Source organism: Podarcis bocagei (genome assembly GCF_964188305.1).
Source record: "Podarcis bocagei genome assembly, chromosome: 6".
In the NCBI taxonomy this organism is placed as follows: Eukaryota; Metazoa; Chordata; class Lepidosauria; order Squamata; family Lacertidae; genus Podarcis; species Podarcis bocagei.
In genome coordinates, this window is record NC_138130.1 from 28,033,071 (window position 1) to 28,052,822 (window position 19,752).

The 19,752-nt window shown below is 42.2% G+C and overlaps 1 protein-coding gene across 1 annotated transcript in view; it reads right to left on the minus strand.

Moving 5' to 3' along the window:
- RASA3 (RAS p21 protein activator 3) overlaps positions 1–19,752 on the minus strand; it is a 130,064-nt gene that overhangs the window by 55,614 nt on the left and 54,698 nt on the right. Inside the window, exons 3-4 of the mRNA XM_081198343.1 lie at positions 14,340–14,443; positions 6,577–6,671 (exon numbers count right to left, since the gene is read on the minus strand). Coding sequence (XP_081054469.1) covers positions 6,577–6,671; positions 14,340–14,443 — 199 coding nt within the window. The remainder of the gene's footprint in view (positions 1–6,576; positions 6,672–14,339; positions 14,444–19,752) is intronic.

Below are 19,752 nucleotides of genomic sequence, written 5' to 3' on the forward strand. Positions count from 1 at the left end.
AATCTGAAAGCAGCAAGACTAAGTTCTTTGTTCCACAGACCAGCAGGAAGGTAGAGGTCAGGGAGTTATCAGCTGACTGCTCTGGTCAACTGGAGCATGGAGGTTTGCTTAGCTGGTGTTGCAGTCACCCTGCAGTTCCCTCCTTTGCCAGACCCTAGTGGGACACACAAGCTAGGAAAATCACCTGCCAGGACTTAGGTCATCCCTTCAAGACTTGTTGCTGTGGGTTCAATTCCTGACTGAAGCTAGAAAGCAGCCTCCCAACATTACTGCTAATATGAATTGCCCCATAGTTGTTTGGGTTGAAGAGGATCAGCACTGAGTAAACAGCTTATAGCATGAAAAGCTGCGTCCCAAACTGAAATGCCAGACTCAAAAACTGCATTAGTTTTCAACATCTCAGAAACTTTCTTGCCCACGATACATGCACACTTAACACCCTACTACTAACAAAGCAAGAGACATGAAAACCATTGTTTGTTAGATAAAGTGGTTACACCCTTTTGTTTCCTGGTTGGGTAACGGCCTGGGGGCCCGGAAATAGCTTTTTTCACTTTCACATCATCTGTGGTTACATTATAGTCAACAAGGCCTTTCTGATCTTGCAAATGATTAACTCGGTTCAAATAAGCTCTCTGCTAGATACATGTAAATAAGCTGAACAAGCCTTATTACGGCAACTACTGAACAATACCGACACTATGTATTTTTTTAAAAACGGTTTACAGTGGTCCTAAACACATCATTCTGCAAAGGATCCAAATAATTCCTCCGTTAAAACAGCCCTCACTGTTTTCAGTTATTTCTTAGAATGCAAGTGAGACTACATGAGATACAAATCAGAGATATAGACTATAATCAAAGTAACATAGATGTGCACATTTTAACACCAAAGCATGCAAGCTACAGAACCTTGTTTTGATAGGGTAGTTTCCTAGGGGAGTTGCATATACAACATTAAAGAAAATAAGGCAAAAGGCTTGCTGAATGTTGTCGTTAACTTCTTTGGAGTTGCTTCAGAGCCTTCACATTCCCTGCCAGGCCCTTCTGGGCCTGCAGAGCTATGGCCAAACCAATGATTTGAATACGTGTCCCAGCCAACCACCCACAAGATTGTTCTGTCCCAGCGAACGGCTCTATTCCTGCTTTTCTTGGGATCTGTCCCTGTGCCAAGGCCTGTAGACAAGAAAGAGCTTGCAGAGGCCTTTAGGAGAGGTGTGGAAGATCATGCCATGAAATCAAAGGCCTGACTCTCATTTTGCATGTCCAGGAATGGTGGCTCAACAGAGGGGTTCTCTACCAACTCTTATGGGGAGCCTCCACATTCCACTCTGTCCCTGGCAGGGATGACCTAATGCAAAAATTGAGAGGGTCAGCTTTTGAACTGTGTTAAACTTGAAGTTTCATCTACTGCTTTCAATCGTGGTAAGGCTTTTTTCCACTCTAGGTCTTTCCTCCTGTTCAACTAAATACGCTGTTTGGTGGTTTGAATCCATTCACAGCAGTAGATTTCATGATACCTCCAAAGCAGGAGTGCAATTATTTGCCTCACGTCAGACTGGAGAGAGTAATGCTCCCAAAATCAATAAATTATATGACAATATTCAGGCCTCAAAGAAAAAAAATTGTTCAGAATCTGTTATTTCTCATTGCCAATTAATCAATCTGGATTTTACCATGTCATGCATCCAACTATTATTCTATTTATAACCATGACTTCATGTGGAACTAATGCCTATCTGGGGATTTTTCAGAATCTGGTTTTATTTGCCAGGGACATCCCACAGCAAGGGAGAGGAGCAAAGGGCACGGGTGCAGCAGTTCATAAATGGTAGTGTTGGAACTGGGATAATTTAAAAAAAAAATGTTTAATGTGAAATTACAGGGAAACTCATAATTACCTTGTTCCGTCACTTCAAGAAAGCATGTTCCAATTTAAACTTTTGTTTTCTGCCATGAGTGTTGAAACATGTTTTAATATGAAACCTAGGGAAATCCTGAGTAAAAACACTGCATGCATTAGTCCACTAAAATCCATCTCTATAATTTTTAGATATATGTTACAAGCTAGCTCTGAATGCATCCTGATGGGGGTAAAGATTACTGTGGCAAAAATTAGCTAATCTCTGTTTGCACCATTTTATCATTTCAGTGAATGTCAAGCAGGCCTTGCATTAATTTCAGAATCATATACTTAGCAGGCATTAGTGACCCCATGGTGTCTGGTGGTGAGCAAAATGGAGTGTGTGTGTGTGAGAGAGAAGAGGAGGCAAATCCTCTTGCTCAAGGTTTGTGAATGGTTCCACTTTCAAGCAGCCTATTGGTCCTTTCTGAAGTGGATGTAAATGCTTCCAGGTCAGGTAGATGTCATTTGTCGAGCGTTTGGTTCCTTTTACCTTCCTGTGGCATCTGACCCAAGCCTGTTGGTTTCTGCCTGCCACCCTCCCCTGCATCCTGCTTCTAGGTGCAGGTTACACCAGGCAATGTATTCTAAGAAGCAGTTCCAAGGGACAAACTCTCTGTTCCACTTCAGTCACGCGTGACAAAGAAGAGAATAATTTACAGCAGAAAAGAGATAGGAGAAAGGGTTATCTAACTCTTACCCAGACACCCTGGAAATCTTCTCCAGCTTTTTCCTACCACACAAGAAGTTTGTCTGCCAAACATGGGCCCAGAACCTCATGAGGGAAAAAGCAACTTGTGGGGGTATTTCAGGGGAATGTAGCTGGTAGGGGAAGGTTTAAGCACCCTCTTGTCCTTCACCTGCTCCCCCCCCCCTTCTTAGAGCCTTTGCAATGAAGAAGGAACCACTGGGACAACACTGAATATGGTCCTCCCTATGCTTTGATCTTCTGACAAACTGTGCTTGGAACTTGTTAGAAACCCTCCAAATCTTCTTGCCAGTACTTGGCTCATCTTTGTTTCAGCTGCCTGCAGTTCAGCCCTTCAAGCATCCAGTCAACCCAGAGTCTAAGGTCCTAGTAATGTCACACTTGGTGCTGGAGGAGACTCTTGAGAGTCCCATGGACTGCAAGAAGATCAAGCCTATCAATTCTTAAGGAAATCAGCCCTGAGTGCTCACTGGAAGGACGGATCGTGAAGCTGAGGCTCCAATACTTTGGCCACCTCATGAGAAGAAAAGACTCCCTAGAAAAGACCCTGCTGTTGGGAAAGATGGAGGGCACAAGGAGAAGGGGACGACAGAGGACGAGATGGTTGGACAGGGTTCTCGAAGCTACCAGCATGAGCTTGACCAAACTGCGGGAGGCAGTGGAAGACAGGAGTGCCTGGCGTGCTCTGGTCCATGGGGTCATGAAGAGTCGGACATGACTAAACAACAACGTCGCACAGCGCTGTTGCTTTGGTATAGATACCAAATCGTCACAACTGCATGAATGAGATTTACTTTACAAAGAAAAACTCTTAGGTAAATATAAATTTAGTATTTTATTTTAGTGTATATCTTCTCCTGCTTTAAGCATCCCACTCAACAGTACTAGAAAGTTGTACTTTTCTGTTAGGAAAATAGGCCAGCACATTTTACACATAATGAACAAGAACACTGTACAAACTATTCCACTCGAAGTAAACGCTTATCACTGAGCTCCAAATGTAGCTTCAAGAAGTTGGGCTTTTACAAAGCAAAAAATAGAGGAAGTGATAAACAGCACAGAAATAGTACTGCGTTTATAATTAGGATTTGGAGCCTAACTAGAATTTTAAACACAAAACATTTGCAACAAGACACAAGAGCTTAAGTTATAAATAGCCAGCGGTCTCCTGGAAAGTAACACTGGACAAACAATTCCCACAGCTTCAATATGTTGAGATGGTACAGCAAATATCAACAGTGACATGGGCTGTATAAATATTGGCTCACTCCACATGATAAAGAGAAATCTGCATTTCCCACAGGAAGCAAACATTAGCACTGTCTGGGTCTGTGTGTGTGCCCGTGCATGAGCATGTGTGTGTTTAACTACTGCTCTTAAAATTATCTGAGGCCAATATCCAGTATCATTTCATGTGCACTAAAAAAAGGTAAAGGTAAAGGACCCCTGGACGGTTAAGTCCAGTCAAAGGCGACTATGGGGTACGGCGCTCATCTCACTTTCAGGCCGAGGGAGCAGGCGTTTGTCCACAGACAGCTTTCTGGGTCATGTGGCCAACATGACTAAATTGCTTCTGGTGCAATGGAACACCATGATGGAAACCAGAGCACACGGAAATGCCGTTTACCTTCCCGCCACAGTGGCACCTATTTATCTCCTTGTACTGGCGTGCTTTTGAACTGCTAGGCTGGCAGAAGCTGGGACAGAGCAACAGGAGCTCACTCCGTTGCGGGGATTCGAACCACCAACCTTTTGATTGACAAGCCCAAGAGGCTCAGTGGTTTAGACCACTAATTACCCCCTCATACACTTTTCACAGCCTTTTTGAACAAGTAACCTGCATAGCTGATTAGTAGTTACTCATTTGCATAATGCCAACATGGCACTTTAAAGAGTTCCCTAGAACTTCCCCTCAAAATTTCAGCTTCTAGAGAGGTTCTTGCAATTTTGAGCAGGGACCACTGTGTTGCTCTGGTTGTACTCCAACCTAAAATGATACTTCCAGAAGACGGCATTGGGCGATGCCTGCTCAGTCTCTTGACTTTTTGGCTGCAGAGTGCCACTGTGGTTTAATTCTGTTCCCAACAGTGTTTAGCATCTATAATATGGAACTGAGGGAACAGTCATTACAGGCTTTGGAGTGAGAGGTCATCAGTGTGCCAGTTACATCCGGCTCTATTTCTCTGTACAGAGTCGGACGAGGCTGTGCAGGTCTTGAACCAAAGCTTGGTTTGGTGAGAGTGAATCCTGATAAGACAAAGGCCCTGCAGGTAGGTAGTTCCCAGATCTGTGACTTGAGGAGGCTGCTGTCTGTCCAGAATGGGGTTGAGCTCCCTCTGAAGCCACAGGTCTGGTAGTCTGGACGTGCTCCTAGAGAAGGAGTGGGGACTCTTTGGCCCTCCAAAGGGCTGAGCTATAACTTCCATCACCCCTGATGATAGGCCATACTTGCTGGGGTTGATGAGACGAGTAAGATCTGGAGGGCTAAAGGTTCCCCACATGTATCTTCAATCTTTTCAGACCCAGGTCCCACTTTTAACCATTTGGGGAGCTATTTCTTAGTCTTTTACCATATATTTGCAAGGTGGTCGTGCTCCTATTGTGACCCACCTTGGATCAAGCCATGACTCCTAAAAGGACTGACAGAACCCGAGACCAGGAAGAAGAGACGATGGATGAAGATTGGAAGAAAGTATAAAAAATTCATTTAGAGAATTATTGTAAAATTAATGAGTGTTAGAAAAAATGTTGGAATGAAACTATTTGGCTTTAGTAGAAATGCTATAAGGAGTTATGTACAAATAAGTTTTAAGTTTTAGGGCTTTTTATGGTAAGATAAGGTTAAAATAAATTAAGACAATTTAATGACAGAATATAGTGAAAGATGGAAAGGATTTGCTGAGATGATTAATAACTAGAATACAAAAAAGGGAGGTGTGAGGAGGTCGATGAAACAAGTTAACGAAAGATAAAGATCTGGGAATATTGAATTTGTTTTTAATTTTTTGTTTGCTTTTGTTTTTGGTTTTGATGTATTGTGTGTTTTGTTTTCTTTTTTCTTCTTATCGACTTGTATTGTTTAATTCCTTTTTTTGTCTCTCTTTTTTCTTTTTCTTTTTTTTCTCTGTAATTTTAAATTCTCAATAAATATCATTTTAAAAAATATGGATCAAGCCAGGACCCAGCTATGGATCCCAACCCATCAGTTGAAGACTTGTGTGTTAAGAGGCTTCTCCTGTACAGACCTGCCTGGTGAGTCAGGTCTACCAGGGGGTCTCTCTTGGCAGTAGACTCTTATAGCAGTAGCTTAGGTCTGCTATATGCAAGGGAGAGCCTTCTTTATTATGGTGCCCCAGTTTTAGAATCCATTCCCCTTCGTGATATGGCTTCTAACTGTTCTTTTTAGATGAAGACCCTGGTTATTTGCCCAGTCTTCTTCTGGTGGAATACCAGTATTGGTATTTTTAAAGTTGGCAGCTCATCACGTACCTGCCTTGTTTATAGTAACTGTCTTGTGCATCTGAAACTGTTTTCCTTGCAACCTGCTTTGAAGTTGCTGTGCAATGAAAAGCAGGTAAGAAATGCTTTAAATAAGGAAATTATTCTACATAATAATGAAGATTAGTTGCAGGCTGCAGCAGCTGTTTAACAAAAGCAAGCACACAATGTTATCAGAGGCACTGTACGATTTCCTCTTTCCACGCAGAAGGAAATATGGTTGTTTGTGCAGATACCACTACCAGATTAATATATGCTTCTTACAACGTTTTATAAAATTAACTTCTTGGAGCTAGTCTGCACAGAACTGCTATTATGCAGAGAGTACTTGAGACACCCTACAAATAACCCCTACCTGCTGTTCTCAACTAAAAAAATAAAGGGATCCAACAGCTATTCCATTTGAATTGTTAAACTCACAATCACTGGGCAGCTTATGATATAGCAATGAAAGAAATAATCTTACCTGTACTTCTGAATCAGCATCAACATGTTGCAGCTGAAACCAGGTGTCTCTGTTATGGTACTTTTGCAAATCTTCTTTCAATATTGCTACTTTTCCTGAAAGCACATCAAATTATAAAATATCATGCTGAGTACATATAGGCATCTCAATATACATTTCAGGGGAAATGTTCAGTTCAGAAAAACAACTGTACCAGTCTTCTATGGACAGGACATACTGTATTTTTCCATGTATAAGATGCCCCCATGTAAAAGTTATTTTTTTAGCACAAAATCAAGAAATAAATATTTTAAACAAAAAACAGAACAAATTTGATATTTTATTAAATATTCAAAACACCGGTATATTTAGTACTGTATATTTAAACATCAAACAGAACAGCTTTACCAATATATTTAGTATCGTAATTACAGTAGGTAATTTTTTTGGGGGGGGGCTAGTCAGCATCGGGACGCAGGTGGCGCTGTGGTCTAAACCACAGAGCCTAGGGCTTGCCGATTGGAAGATCGGCAGTTTGAATCCCCGCAACGGGGTCAGCTCCCGTTGTTCAGTCCCAGCTCCTGCCAACCTAGCAGTTCGAAAGCACGTCACAAGTAGATAAATAGGTGCCACTCTGGTGGGAAGGTAAACGGCGTTTCCGTGCGCTGCTCTGGTTTGCCAGAAGCAGCTTAATCATGCTGGCCACATGACCCGGAAGCTGTACGCCGGCTCCCTCGGCCTATAGAGCAAGATGAGAGTGCAACCCCAGAGTCGTCCGCGAGTGGACCTAATGGTCAGGAGTACCTTTTTTTTTTTTAGTCAGCATTAGGATAAGATCTGAAGCAGCGCTGGCGCTGGTACAGAGCCAGGCAGCAAGAGCATGTCCCTGACGGCCGGGAACTGGTTGGTGCCGCAATGCAAGAATCATAGCTAAAGAACCCTTTAAGAGGGAATTTGTATGCTGCAGAAGTCAAACTGCTTTTTTCTATTCCACTCTCAAACATCCAGGGGAGCGAACTGCACTCTGCCCCTTGGGACCAAACGGTCTGCCCGCTGCCTCCCCCCAGCTGTAGGGAGGCTGAGTGGGAAGAGGCAGGCAGACTCTGGAGGCCCCGTGGTGTACCCTGCCCCTATGGGCGGATCGTCCCCCCCAGGCGCCGGAGCGGATTCCTCCGCCACTGTGAGGAGCTGCGACTGCCAGAGCTGCCTGAGTGAGTGAATGGGGGGGGGGGGTCTGGGTAGCCAGGGGGCAGCTGAGGGAACCGGGTGGAAGGGACAGTGTCCGGAGTGGGGGCAGTTGGGGGGAGGAGTACCAGACCAGGGTTTGTCATGAGGCCAGTACAGTGGTACCTCAGGTTACATACGCTTCAGGTTACAGACTCTGCTAACCCAGAAATAGTGCTTCAGGTTAAGAACTTTGCTTCAGGATGAGAACAGAAATCGTGCTCTGGCGGCGCAGCAGCAGCGGGAGGCCCCATTAGCTAAAGTGGTGCTTCAGGTTAAGAACAGTTTCAGGTTAAGTACGGACCTCCGGAACAAATTAAGTACTTAACCAGAGGTACCACTGTAGTGAGGAGAGGCTGGGGGGAAAGAATATGGATGGCAGTATGTATTTATTTATATATTTAATTGCAACATTCCGTGTATAAGACGACCCCCAATTTTAAACTTTGGGGGGAAATATCGCCTTATACGCAGGAAAATACGGTAACTTAAACACAGATTGTTTCTTACAGGTCTCTCTACACAGTAAACACTCCTTTATTTGGCAAGTTTCTCGCTGCTTTTAAAACTTATTTAGACACTCTTATTTGTAAGAGTGTAATGTGTAATCTCACTGTATACAAGTTGTACAAGTAGCAATAAAGTATTTCAGTCTGAAGCATTTTTTGTTGCTGACTTGACTTCCATCTAATGGTACTAGCATGACTGACAGAATTAATCAACCATGCTGCTACAATTCATTACAAATTTGTTCAAGATTCTAATATATAATATAAGCAAAGTTTAAAGGGAAGTTTTTTTTAAAAAAGTTAATTGACATGGCTTCCTGGCCGAAATGTCAGGCTAGGGAACTAAGTTGAAGATAATTTTATTTTTGGCGGGGAAAGGCATAAACTTGCTGTTGACACCACCTATTCCCAGGTCATGATTGTCTGGTGTTAATTTCAGGTTTAGCACTCTGCAAAGTTATGCATTCAGATATGCTGTGCTTAAATTTCTTTTCCTTTATCATTCGCTTCCGTAAACGCATCTACATTTTACTACTGTCCGGAAGGGAAATGGTAAAAGAAAAAATAGAAAACAGAACCAGCTTAGCATGATAAAACAAAAACTTAACTACAGTATGTCTGAAGAATTCCATATATAAAACGAAAGCAGGCGCTTCCACGATTTTGAAAATTAATTAGTCCAATTGAAGGTTCTGCCTCACTCAAGCTTAGGATTTTTCTTACGTGGAACCAAGGCATCTATAAACGCAGCAATGAGCTTTTCAGTTCCTATAGGTTTCCTACGAAAGCACAGGACCCAAGTCAACAGACAAATCTTATCAAGTGACAGGCCATGCTATCTATATTGGCAAGTACTGCATTCATGTGATAAGAAACCTGCCTGCAATAGCTGATCTGAGATAACCTTTTCACCATAAAACCAAGTGGAACGGATGTCACTTGAAAGAATACCCTTCTTTCTTCCTGACTTCTACTTTCCTTGGGTGTTCCGTTTTGTTTTTAAATCACAGATTTCAGAGGGTCTTGAAACCAAAGATCGTATTTAGAAAGGGTTTATGTATTTTTTGCTGTGCCAGATTCCCTCCCCCACACTTTAGGTTTAAATTTGTTTTTGCCAAAAAGAACATGGCTTTTTCTTTTTAGCAGATGGGGCAATGTTCTATCCAATCCGAGAGGTCCATATTAAAAAGGGTGGAGGGGAGACTGCATAATATAGTTATATGGCAGTGAAATTATATTATTAATAATTATTATTATTATTATTATTATTATTATTATTATTATTATTATTATTATTATTATTATACCACCCTATACCTGGGGGTCTCAGGGAGGTTCACAGAATAAAATCAAGATATAAAACCACAAAATACATAATAAAAAATAAAAAGAACAAGTCAATAGCTCCTCCCCCCCCAAAAAAAACATTTTAAAAGGGCAAAGGATGTAAATCAGATCAACCAAAGGCCTGGTTAAAAAGGAATGGTTTTGCCTGATGCCTAAATGTGTATAATGAAGGCACCAGGCAAACTTCCCTGGGGAGAGCATTCCACAGACAGGGAGCCACTGCAGAGAAGGCCCTTTCTCTTGAGGAGGAGGCCCACAAAGGAGGGCCTCAGAAGATGATCTCAGGGTCCGGGTAGGTTCATATGGAAAGAGGCAGTCCTTGAGATATTGCGGCCCTGAGCCGTTTAGGATGGTAGCTAGACACACCCAGTGATAATACCTTCAGAAACTGCATTTCTGCTAGGTATCTTTTTGGATGCTGTTAACGGAAAAATCTGAGGGCTCCCTTGGACAAAACAAAGACACCAACCAGGATAACTTGGAGCAAAACAGCAGCCTGTAGGCTTGGCCTTTATTGAACTGATGCATCAGGGTGTTCCCCTCACTTGCAGGAGAGAGGAAAGACCCAGAACAATGGGCCGCAAGACCTTATAAAAACTTTTGAAATTCCCCTCCTCTAGGTCAAGCCCACCCCCAGAAACATCATGCATACATTACAGAAAGGAGGGGTTGACATCATGCATACGTTACAGAAAGGGTTGACATCATGCATTCATTACAGAAAGGAGGGGTTGAGGGAGGAGTTGTGGTGGTAACCTGAGTGTCCTGTCACCTGGCTGGTTCCTCCTTTCCCCCTCCCCATGAGTACTTTTCCAGGTGACAATGGGGAGTTTGCAGTTTCCTGCCCCCAGAGGGAAGATCTGATCATTGTCCTTTGTTTCAGCCCGTGGTGAATCCACTGTTCTTTGTGATTTTGATTGTCTTCTGTCTGGGATTATCAGGGTTGACATAGCAACTGGGCAGGGCTCCTGTGGATGTGCTGGTATGCTGAAGAGATTATGGCTGACCAGAAACCAAGCACCCCCCTTTGATCCTTTGATAGTCTTTGTCACATGGAGTAAAAAATGGAACAGTGCAAATCCGATGTATGGTTGATTTTCTATGAATTTATAACAGAAATGTGGCGTATGTAGTGTGTGAGTGTGAGTGTGTGTGAAGTTTGTGCAAACAGAATGATTGGGGTGGGGGGGTTCCTGCTACAATGCACAAAGCTGTCTGGATTTCATAGAATTTCACAAGGGCATCACATGGCTATTTTCTCATAGATCGGCCACTGCATCAGCTCCTTTGAGATGCTGATAGGACATAATGCGCTATCACAGAGTCTGACCTGCAAGTTACAATGATTGGGCTCTAGGGTAGACCCAACCAAAGCAGCCCGTCAATTTCTGGCAATACTGTCTTCCAGCAGTTTAGAATGCAGTTGCTACAAGCAGTATCCTGTTGAACCCAGGCTCTATCATAAGCCAGTCTAAAAGTTATGGTGAAGAGAAAAGTCTCAAGTTTGGACTTAGGCGTTTCCAACATGAATAAAAGCTTTAAATTCTGATTTGTCTCTCTGCTTTGTAAATTAGGCCAGAAATAATTGCATATCTGTCACATGAAGGACACCCAGTATAAGGATTCCTTTATTCCTTCAGAGAAGTGCTAAACAATCAGATGATGTAGCATGTTTCCTGTTTTCAACTGAAGGTCACAGATGCCAAACTGTTTATTGCAGCCCTGCTGAGAATTCTGTTATTTGGCTAATCTCTAGGTTTGGCCTGAGGTTCTTCTGAAGTCCCTTCCTGACACATCTAAGTTTTATACTGATTTTCTCTTGAGCGGTTTACCAGATTAGTAAGGGGACATTCAAAATACATTCACATGTAAAGTTCCCGATGCATAGGACTGATATAGATCTTTCTTTCTTTCTGTTCTAACACAATGGCCAAGTTCAGAAGTTCCAATCTTGACTTAACTCAAGATATGCACCAGTTTAATATGAAACAACATGAAGCCACGCTGCTCAGCCATTCACATGAGCAGCGAACCAACTCAGGACACCACAGTTAATCACAGATCCCCATTACACATGAAGGGGGAAACTATGGTTAATGGCTTCCTAACAAAGCCGGAATATGGAAGTCAACTTTAAACCACAGCTTCATTCTCTGGGCTTGCTTGCAAAGCCATTAACCATAGTTTTGCAGTTCAGATGTAATGGGCAGCTATGGTTAGCTATGGTTTCCTGGCTCATGGAAAGGAAGGAAGGAAACAGCTGAAGGTGCCTGAAGCTCGCATGTTATCTCCCTCTATGAAACCCAAGATTTTGATTATCTGAACATAGGCAGAGAAAACACACACACACACATCTTATTTTTGTGAACAAGAGCAGTTTTTAATATTTAGAATTTAAGCAGAAGTTTGGGATCGCAGAGTGCTTTATTCAATTCATCACATTACAATTCTCATGGGAGCTGAGAGACTGGAGAAGCCAGTCATCAGTGACATCTTGTTAGCAAACATATGAAGCTCTATATTAGAATAAGACTATTAGTGGTTCTGGGACGTGGGTGGCGCTGTGGGTTAAACCACAGAGCCTAGGACTTGCCGATCAGAAGCTCGGTAGTTCGAATCCCTGTGATGGGGGTGAGCTCCCGTTGCTCGGTCCCTGCTCCTGGCAACCTAGCAGTTCGAAAGCACGTCAAAGTGCAAGTAGATAAATAGGTACCGCTCCGGCGGGAAGGTAAACGGTGTTTCCGTGCGCTGCTCTGGTTCGCCAGAAGCAGCTTAGTCATGCTGACAACATGACCCAGAAGCTGTATGCTGGCTCCCTCAGCCAATAAAGCGAGATGAACACCGCAACCCCAGAGTCGTTCACGACTGGACCAAATGGTCAGGGGTCCCTTTACCTTTACCTATTGGTGGTTCTAGCTCATTACTATCCACTCTTCTCCAGCATGGCGTTCCACGACTCAGGCAGATGCCTGCCCTGTTCTAATACATAATACCTCAGATTCTGGGAAATAAATCTAGAATCTTCAGCATACAAAGTATAACTCTATCATAAGCTAAAATGATAATAATGTAATGTGTGCAATGGCTCTCCCATTCAAGTCTACTCTGAAAGTTGGCTATTGGTCATTAATGTCACAACATGACATAAACGGGGGGGGGGGGGAGCTGAAAGAGGTTCACACATTGTGACCACACATTGCAGATAGCAAAGTGACTATCTAATAAGTCCCTGTGAACACTTCGATAGCCACATTTCAAACTATTTTCCTGAAATAATGAAGAAATAATAATGGCATTTCTCCAAGCAACAATACATTACACAACCTGACCGTTGTCAAAATGCTGGTGTGACTTCCTCAAGACAGAACCACCTCCTTAAAGGAAGGCATCTGAAACTCCACATAACAAATACACATTTGATGTTGTTCTATAAATCAACAGCCTTCATTGTCAGGAAAATGAAAGCATATTGACAAATAACACCATAAATTCCGGGTCATCCATTGTTATCTGTTCGCCAACCAGCTCCTCAATTTTTGGATTTGTCACTTATGTTGATTAAGCACAGGAAATGTGATCAAGTTGCGTTTGGGGGTTCCATGTCTGACTTTGTATTCCTCAGTATGCAAACCACACCACAATAAAACTGGGTGGGGTGGGGTTTGGCATAGAGATCAGAGAGGAAACAGGCAGCTCAGCTGACAGTCAATGAAGCGACACTGAATATTTCACTGTTCTGAAATTGTCTTTTAGTGTGTTGGGTTTCCCAATAAATACAAAACTTCCTTAGACGGTAAGGGCAGGTTTTGATTTTGATGGGAAAAGGAAGCCTTTGCAAAATTTCACACAACGGGAAACAATTTTTTAAAGATGCCTCCCACTGAAAAATTGCCCTATATCTGACATTAGGAACTTATGGGCCCTTATAAACTAACTCACTATGTTTGGTCATGGCAATAATTTTAGACACGGTGCATTTTTACCTCTTTCATCCTGTTCCAGAATACTGAATGCTGATTTCTCTTTCGTTTTATAGTTTATGTTGCAATACCTGCTGCCTTCCTCCCCCCGCCCCCTCTCCAATTTGGTATCTTACAGGCTCCTCAAGTGCCAAAGCAGAACGTTCACACACAACCACCCCCATGCACTGCTTTACTATGAAAACACACAATGATTATAGAGGTGAATTTATCGTTTATTTAAGCTGTAAGGAGAATCAAATATTTCAATTACCAATTCTGAAAGTTTATGCTTATGAAAACAAGAGTTTAAAATAAAAGCATCCATTCGGCAATAAGCAGGGCTGACTAATCCCTTTATCCTTCTTAACAGATAAATTTAAACCATGCAGTTCATAGCATGTTCAAGTAAATTCTTTAATTTTTTAAAAAAATTGTGTTTTAAAGTTGTTTTTACGTCACACCGAAATAAGAAAAAACAATGAATGCACTTTTCTTCTTCTTTACCTCTATTATATAGAATTTTCTTTAAACCCACACAAACTTAAAACTCGACCATAATTAACAGCATGCTAAAATATTCATTGTACCCCTAAAAAGAAAAAGAATTCACAATCCTAGTCATGTTCACTGCCACATGTAAGAAATGTCAGAATGCACAGAACTGCTCCTGCTGGGGAACAATTTGGAGGTTATAATTGAATTTAAAAACTGAAGTAACAGGGAAAAAGCCAACAACACATACCAATAATTGAATCCCTGCGGAAGACATCTCTATCAAAAATGTAAAATGACAGATGACGAAAACTTCGTGGAATTTCACAGTAGAAGTCTTCTCCATAAAAGGGACTGCGTAAAACAAAACAAAAAATGAGAGTATTTAGAAACAGGAAATCAACAATGAAGTTCTGGTCTACGTAATGCAGTTGCCTGGTGATGACAAGCTACTCTTGCTGTACTCCCATTCCTCCCCCCCCCATACATTTATCCCACTTACTTCCCTATAGGCCATCAATGCACAAAGACCCCGCCCAGATTACCTGTATGCACAGGTGGTATTGAAACGGACATGCCACTCTTCCTAACTACTTTGCATGTTTTAGCCAAGGGAGAGGGGGAAGCAGTATGTCCCGAAAGCATTGCCTCCCACATCAGAAGCCAGCTGCATCTTCTCCATCATGCTTCGTCTTCCAAGTGAACCCAGCTGCCTTTCCATAGATGTTATGGATTACAGCATGCATGCATTCTTTGCGCTACTGCAAAGGCTGAGATGCAATGCAAAGCGATTTGCACTATACAATATATTTTCATAATTAAAATATTACCCCCCGTAATTGTTTCTCAATGAAGAAAAACTGAAGACAAGAAAGACTAATGCTTACACAACCAAAATTTGGCAACTGCGACATATCAGGCCATATCCAATGAGCCATATTCAATATTCCAGTGGTGCAATAGACTTCCATGGGTGCAATGGGGCTTCCTGTTTTGTTTTGTTTGAGAAACTTTGGAAGCCCCACTGCTTCCAGTGAACCCTACTGGATGCAACTTGAAGTGATGCATCACCACATATTTTATAATGATGCACAAGTGCTACATAGAAGACAGGACACAATCAGTTAGGTTTAAGAATCAGATATAATTCAGGACAGACATAAAAATCCATCTAGACAAGAAAAATGTTAAGAGGCTCAAATGACTTTTTTTCTTGAATTCTACTAACTGAGGGCAGGGCAGGGAGACTGAGACACCCACCCCAGAGTGATTATTAACCCTGGAGACAGATTAACTGACCCCCATTTCACAATTTTAATGTGAAATAATTGTGCAAACAAGACTACAAATAGCTACTTGCGCTTTGCTGCCAACATATTCCAACAATATGAGGCCCATCAATAAAACCAAATCATGAATCAGAAGCAGCTGTTGCGAGTCTGCAAATATGCATTTAAAGTAAAAAAGTTGTAAAAACTGGCCACATTTGGGCAACCCTATATGTCGGGTTTAAAAGACTGAGAGAAGAACAAGCCATTCGGCCACTCACATGTCCTCTGTAGAAACTATGGCCAACAGCTTTGGAATAAATAAGGCTATAAAAAGCCATGGTTTCAAGTTGGCATAATATCGTGACTTGTTCTGAAACCATGAAACACAATTTTCTGGTTAAGAAGAAAGGGGAATTATAATAATTATTGGTTTGTTCTCTCCTGTCACGAGGAGAGGAGTTGCTGGCAGGGTAAAGAGGTGTGTGCCTTGAGTATTCGCCAAAGATTGCCAAATGCAGCTCTGTGGGGAGGGAATTCCACCATTGAGGAGCTACCACACAGAACGTCATCTTCCATGTCACATACATTCCAACTTCTAAGGGTGGCACAACTAACCCCTCTGTTGATCTTACCACCCCAGAGATAAGAGATAGGGAAGGAGGTGGTCTCTCAGGTATTTGGGGCCTAAGTTGTCCTAAAATATATCCTAACAATCTATATACAACCTGAATATTATTTGTAAAGCATTGATAGCAGTCAATAAGTTGGAATCATGTTATTGCACATTGGAGTGGGGGGCGGGGCACAGCATATACATTTTTTCTGGCTTCCAGGTTGTTACAGATTTTACAATGATTATATTCACTTGTTTGAAAAGTTATGCAGCAGAACTGTAAAGAAATGATAACTAGCACTCATTGGGCACAAACTCACATTAACTTGTTTCTGGGAAAATCACTAAAATTACTGGATGTTCAATGGAATTTAAAAGCGCCTAGCTTTCGCTGCATCATGCCCTTAATTTTAAGCAATATTAATGGCCTATCAAAACGAGACCTAGTTCAACATTTTATTTGTTTGCACCTTGATAATTCAAATTCATCTTTATCAGGATGACTGCACATTTCTGGGGCAGAATGTTAAATTTCAATTCACAATTTATTTATTCATCCATTCCCCAAGGAAAGGAAATGCACTGAAATGTGACATCTGCTTCGAAGACTGGATATAAGAATAAATGTCCGAATGTACGTTTGTGACATAAATGAAAATCAAAATCCACTTCATTTTCCATGTGTATATGGACAAGCAAATTAGCAGCAAGTGGAAGCCAGGAATTTTTGCAGGATTATTTGCAAATCTGTCTTTAATTTGAAAGTTATTTCTCATCTTGATTGTGTCTGCTGCTCTTGTCAACAGCTGTCGTTGCCATCATTCACAGAAACTGAAGGAGCTGTGGCTGGGAAAACAGTGAAAGGTTCTTTTCCCATTAAGTTTTGTATACATTAAAAAAAAATTGATGATCCAGTTTAATTGAAGTATTAGTCAGGTGCAATGATAGAAAACGGTTAAATATGTGGGTGTAACAGTCTGCATTCCTTAACTGCAAACCTTGTCAGAGTTAATCTTCTAACCCCAGAAATTTAATGAAATTTAGCAATTACAGGTAAATCCCACAACTGACTTCTTGACGGAGTCTATGGAATTACTCTCAGTAGTAAGTGGCTTCTTGCGGCGCCTTAACCAAAATGGTTTAAGGAACTTAAAACTTTAATAACGCTTAAAACATTTTGCATGACAAGCTCTCTCAAAACATTCAGTCTCTCAGACGACAACCATTCACTCCGTTTAGGAGTCATAAAACATTGCGTCTAATTCTCAGCTAGAGATTTAAAAAGCAGACTTGATGTTTATTGTGTTACTTGCGTTTGGGATGGAAATGAGGAAGAAAAAATAATAATGGAGCATCCCAAACAGAATTGCTTACATGTGGATTTTAAGTGTGCTTTAAAAAAAAAGTCATTAAAATGCCACAGAAAATATTACATCCTCTGACTGGTCTACAATGTTTAGAAATGCCTGATTCATTCTCTTGGAACAAATGAAAAGTACTTCCTAGCAACTGTGAGCTACATGCAAATATAAAGGAAATTAACAGGGCTGTGGAAAAGGTGCCTCCTGCAACTCAGGGACACTTCCATTCATACACCCATGACCTCAGTCCAACTCCTGCTAGCGACTAAGTGGCTTCAGTTAGGGTTGCTGATCCATGGTAGAAATCGAGAGATGTATCCTGCCAATTCAACAGGTCTCAAATAAGCTTCCTCATTGAAGAAGTAGCAGCAGCAGCAGCAGCACACCCCCCACCAAAAAAAGTACTCTCCCAAACTCAGGAAGGGAACTCTGAGGTAGCATTCTTAAAGAGAACAAGGGGCGGCTTCGGGAAGTCATTTTTGCCTTTTCACTCCATGGACAAGCAAAACAAGGCCACTGAAGCTGCTGTAATGTTGAATCCTAGGTTCCCTACAAAACTGTCAACAGTCAGGCTGCATCATTCTAAAGGGGGGGCATAGAAGAATGAATAAAGAACATGCGTTTCACAAAAGATACAGCCAAAATTAGAGATGCATAAAGGTAAAGGGACCCCTGACTGTTAAGTCCAGTTGCGAACGACTCTGGGGTTGCGGCGCTCATCTCGCTTTACTGCCCGAGGGAGCCGGCGTTTGTCTGCAGACAGATTCCGGGTCATGTGGCCAGCATGTCTAAGCCGCTTCTGGCGAACCAGAGCAGCACACGGAAACACCGTTTACCTTTCTGCCGGAGCGGTAACTATTTATCTACTTTGCATTTTGACGTGCTTTCGAACTGCTAGGTTGGCAGGAGCAGGGACCGAGCAATGGGAGCTCACCCCGTTGTGGGGATTTGAACCGCCGACCTTCTTGATCGGCAAGCCCAAAAGGCTCAGTGGTTTAGACCACAGCGCCACCCACGTGACACTAGAGAAATATGGCATCCCCATATTTGGCTGAAAAATGATTTTAAAAATTGCAAATATTTTTTCCCCTAATCATGCTGAAGATCCTTGGGACAAGCAGGTCTTGGTGGGCAACGTTCCCCCCCCACACTTGGAACACATTATTATTATTTTTTAAGAGCTGCAGATTTATTTGCTCCCAAGTCTCAGACGCTGAGAGAAATGCCAGCATCCATTATCGTAAGGTGCAAAAGGCAGCCAACCTAGCATAGCCTGGAGGGAGGAAGGACTGGCCTGGGCGGTCTGGGAGCAGAATGGAGGAAGCCAGCCTCCTCAAGGGGACTGGGATTGCCTCAATGCTGCTGGACATCATTCAAACACCATTTACTTCTAATGCTCGCTACAACCCATCAAAATATCAAAGGACATGGTGGAATCTTTGAAGCTTTTCTTCTTTACTGAAGCTGAAACCAATCCTATCAGTGGCCAAAAAGATCTGTTCAGAGAATAAAATCCTTTAAACAGTAATCATAAAAGAACACTCTTGAGTGAATTTACCTCTGGACTAGCTCCAGCAATGAACTCATGTCCTTCCCAGGAGAGCTTCATTATAAACGGGTTAACATTAATTTCTTGTGAGGAGGGAATTAATCTCTTAAAAGAAATTTAGATCAAATGTGAGTGTTTTAAATTTTGCAAAATTCATTTGAATTTTATTAGCAGCATTCAACAGTAATGCAAGAGATGAAACGACATGGTGCACCTACAGCAGCAAAAACCGGAAAACTCCGTCTGCCCCAGCTGCAACAAAACATGTCTCTCCCCTATCTACAGCCACAGTAGGCGCTGTAACTCTCCAACAGTTCAACTTTACCCCCAAAGACACACTTTTCCATCGTCTCCCAAGACAGACGGATACTGACAACACTAAAACTTGTAAATCCTAGTATTTTGAATATACTTTTGCTTTCAATACTATTTCTTCCCTGCTCATCCAGCTACTTTTGAATTCTGGATCGCCTCAGCACTTCCCATTGCAGGATGAATGAATGAGAGAAAGAGAGGGAGGGAGAGAGAGAGAGAGAGAGAGAGAGAGAGAGAGAGAGAGGACATACACATACACCCACCCAGCCTTGGATAGCAGGACTCAGTGGCGTAGCGTGGGGGGTGCAGGGGGGGCCGGCTGCACCGGGCGCAACACCTGGGGGTTAGGGTTAGGGGGCGCAAATCCACGGGTTAGGGGGTGCAAATTACTTGCCTTGCCCCGGGTGCTGACAACCCACGCTACGCCACTGGCAGGACTGGAAAAATCTGAGGTGCTGAGGGGTTATAAAAAAGCAAGGCAGGATGACTAGAAATTTATGAACTACAAAGTGTCTTGTGGCACATTAAAACAGTAACAAATTTATTATGGCATA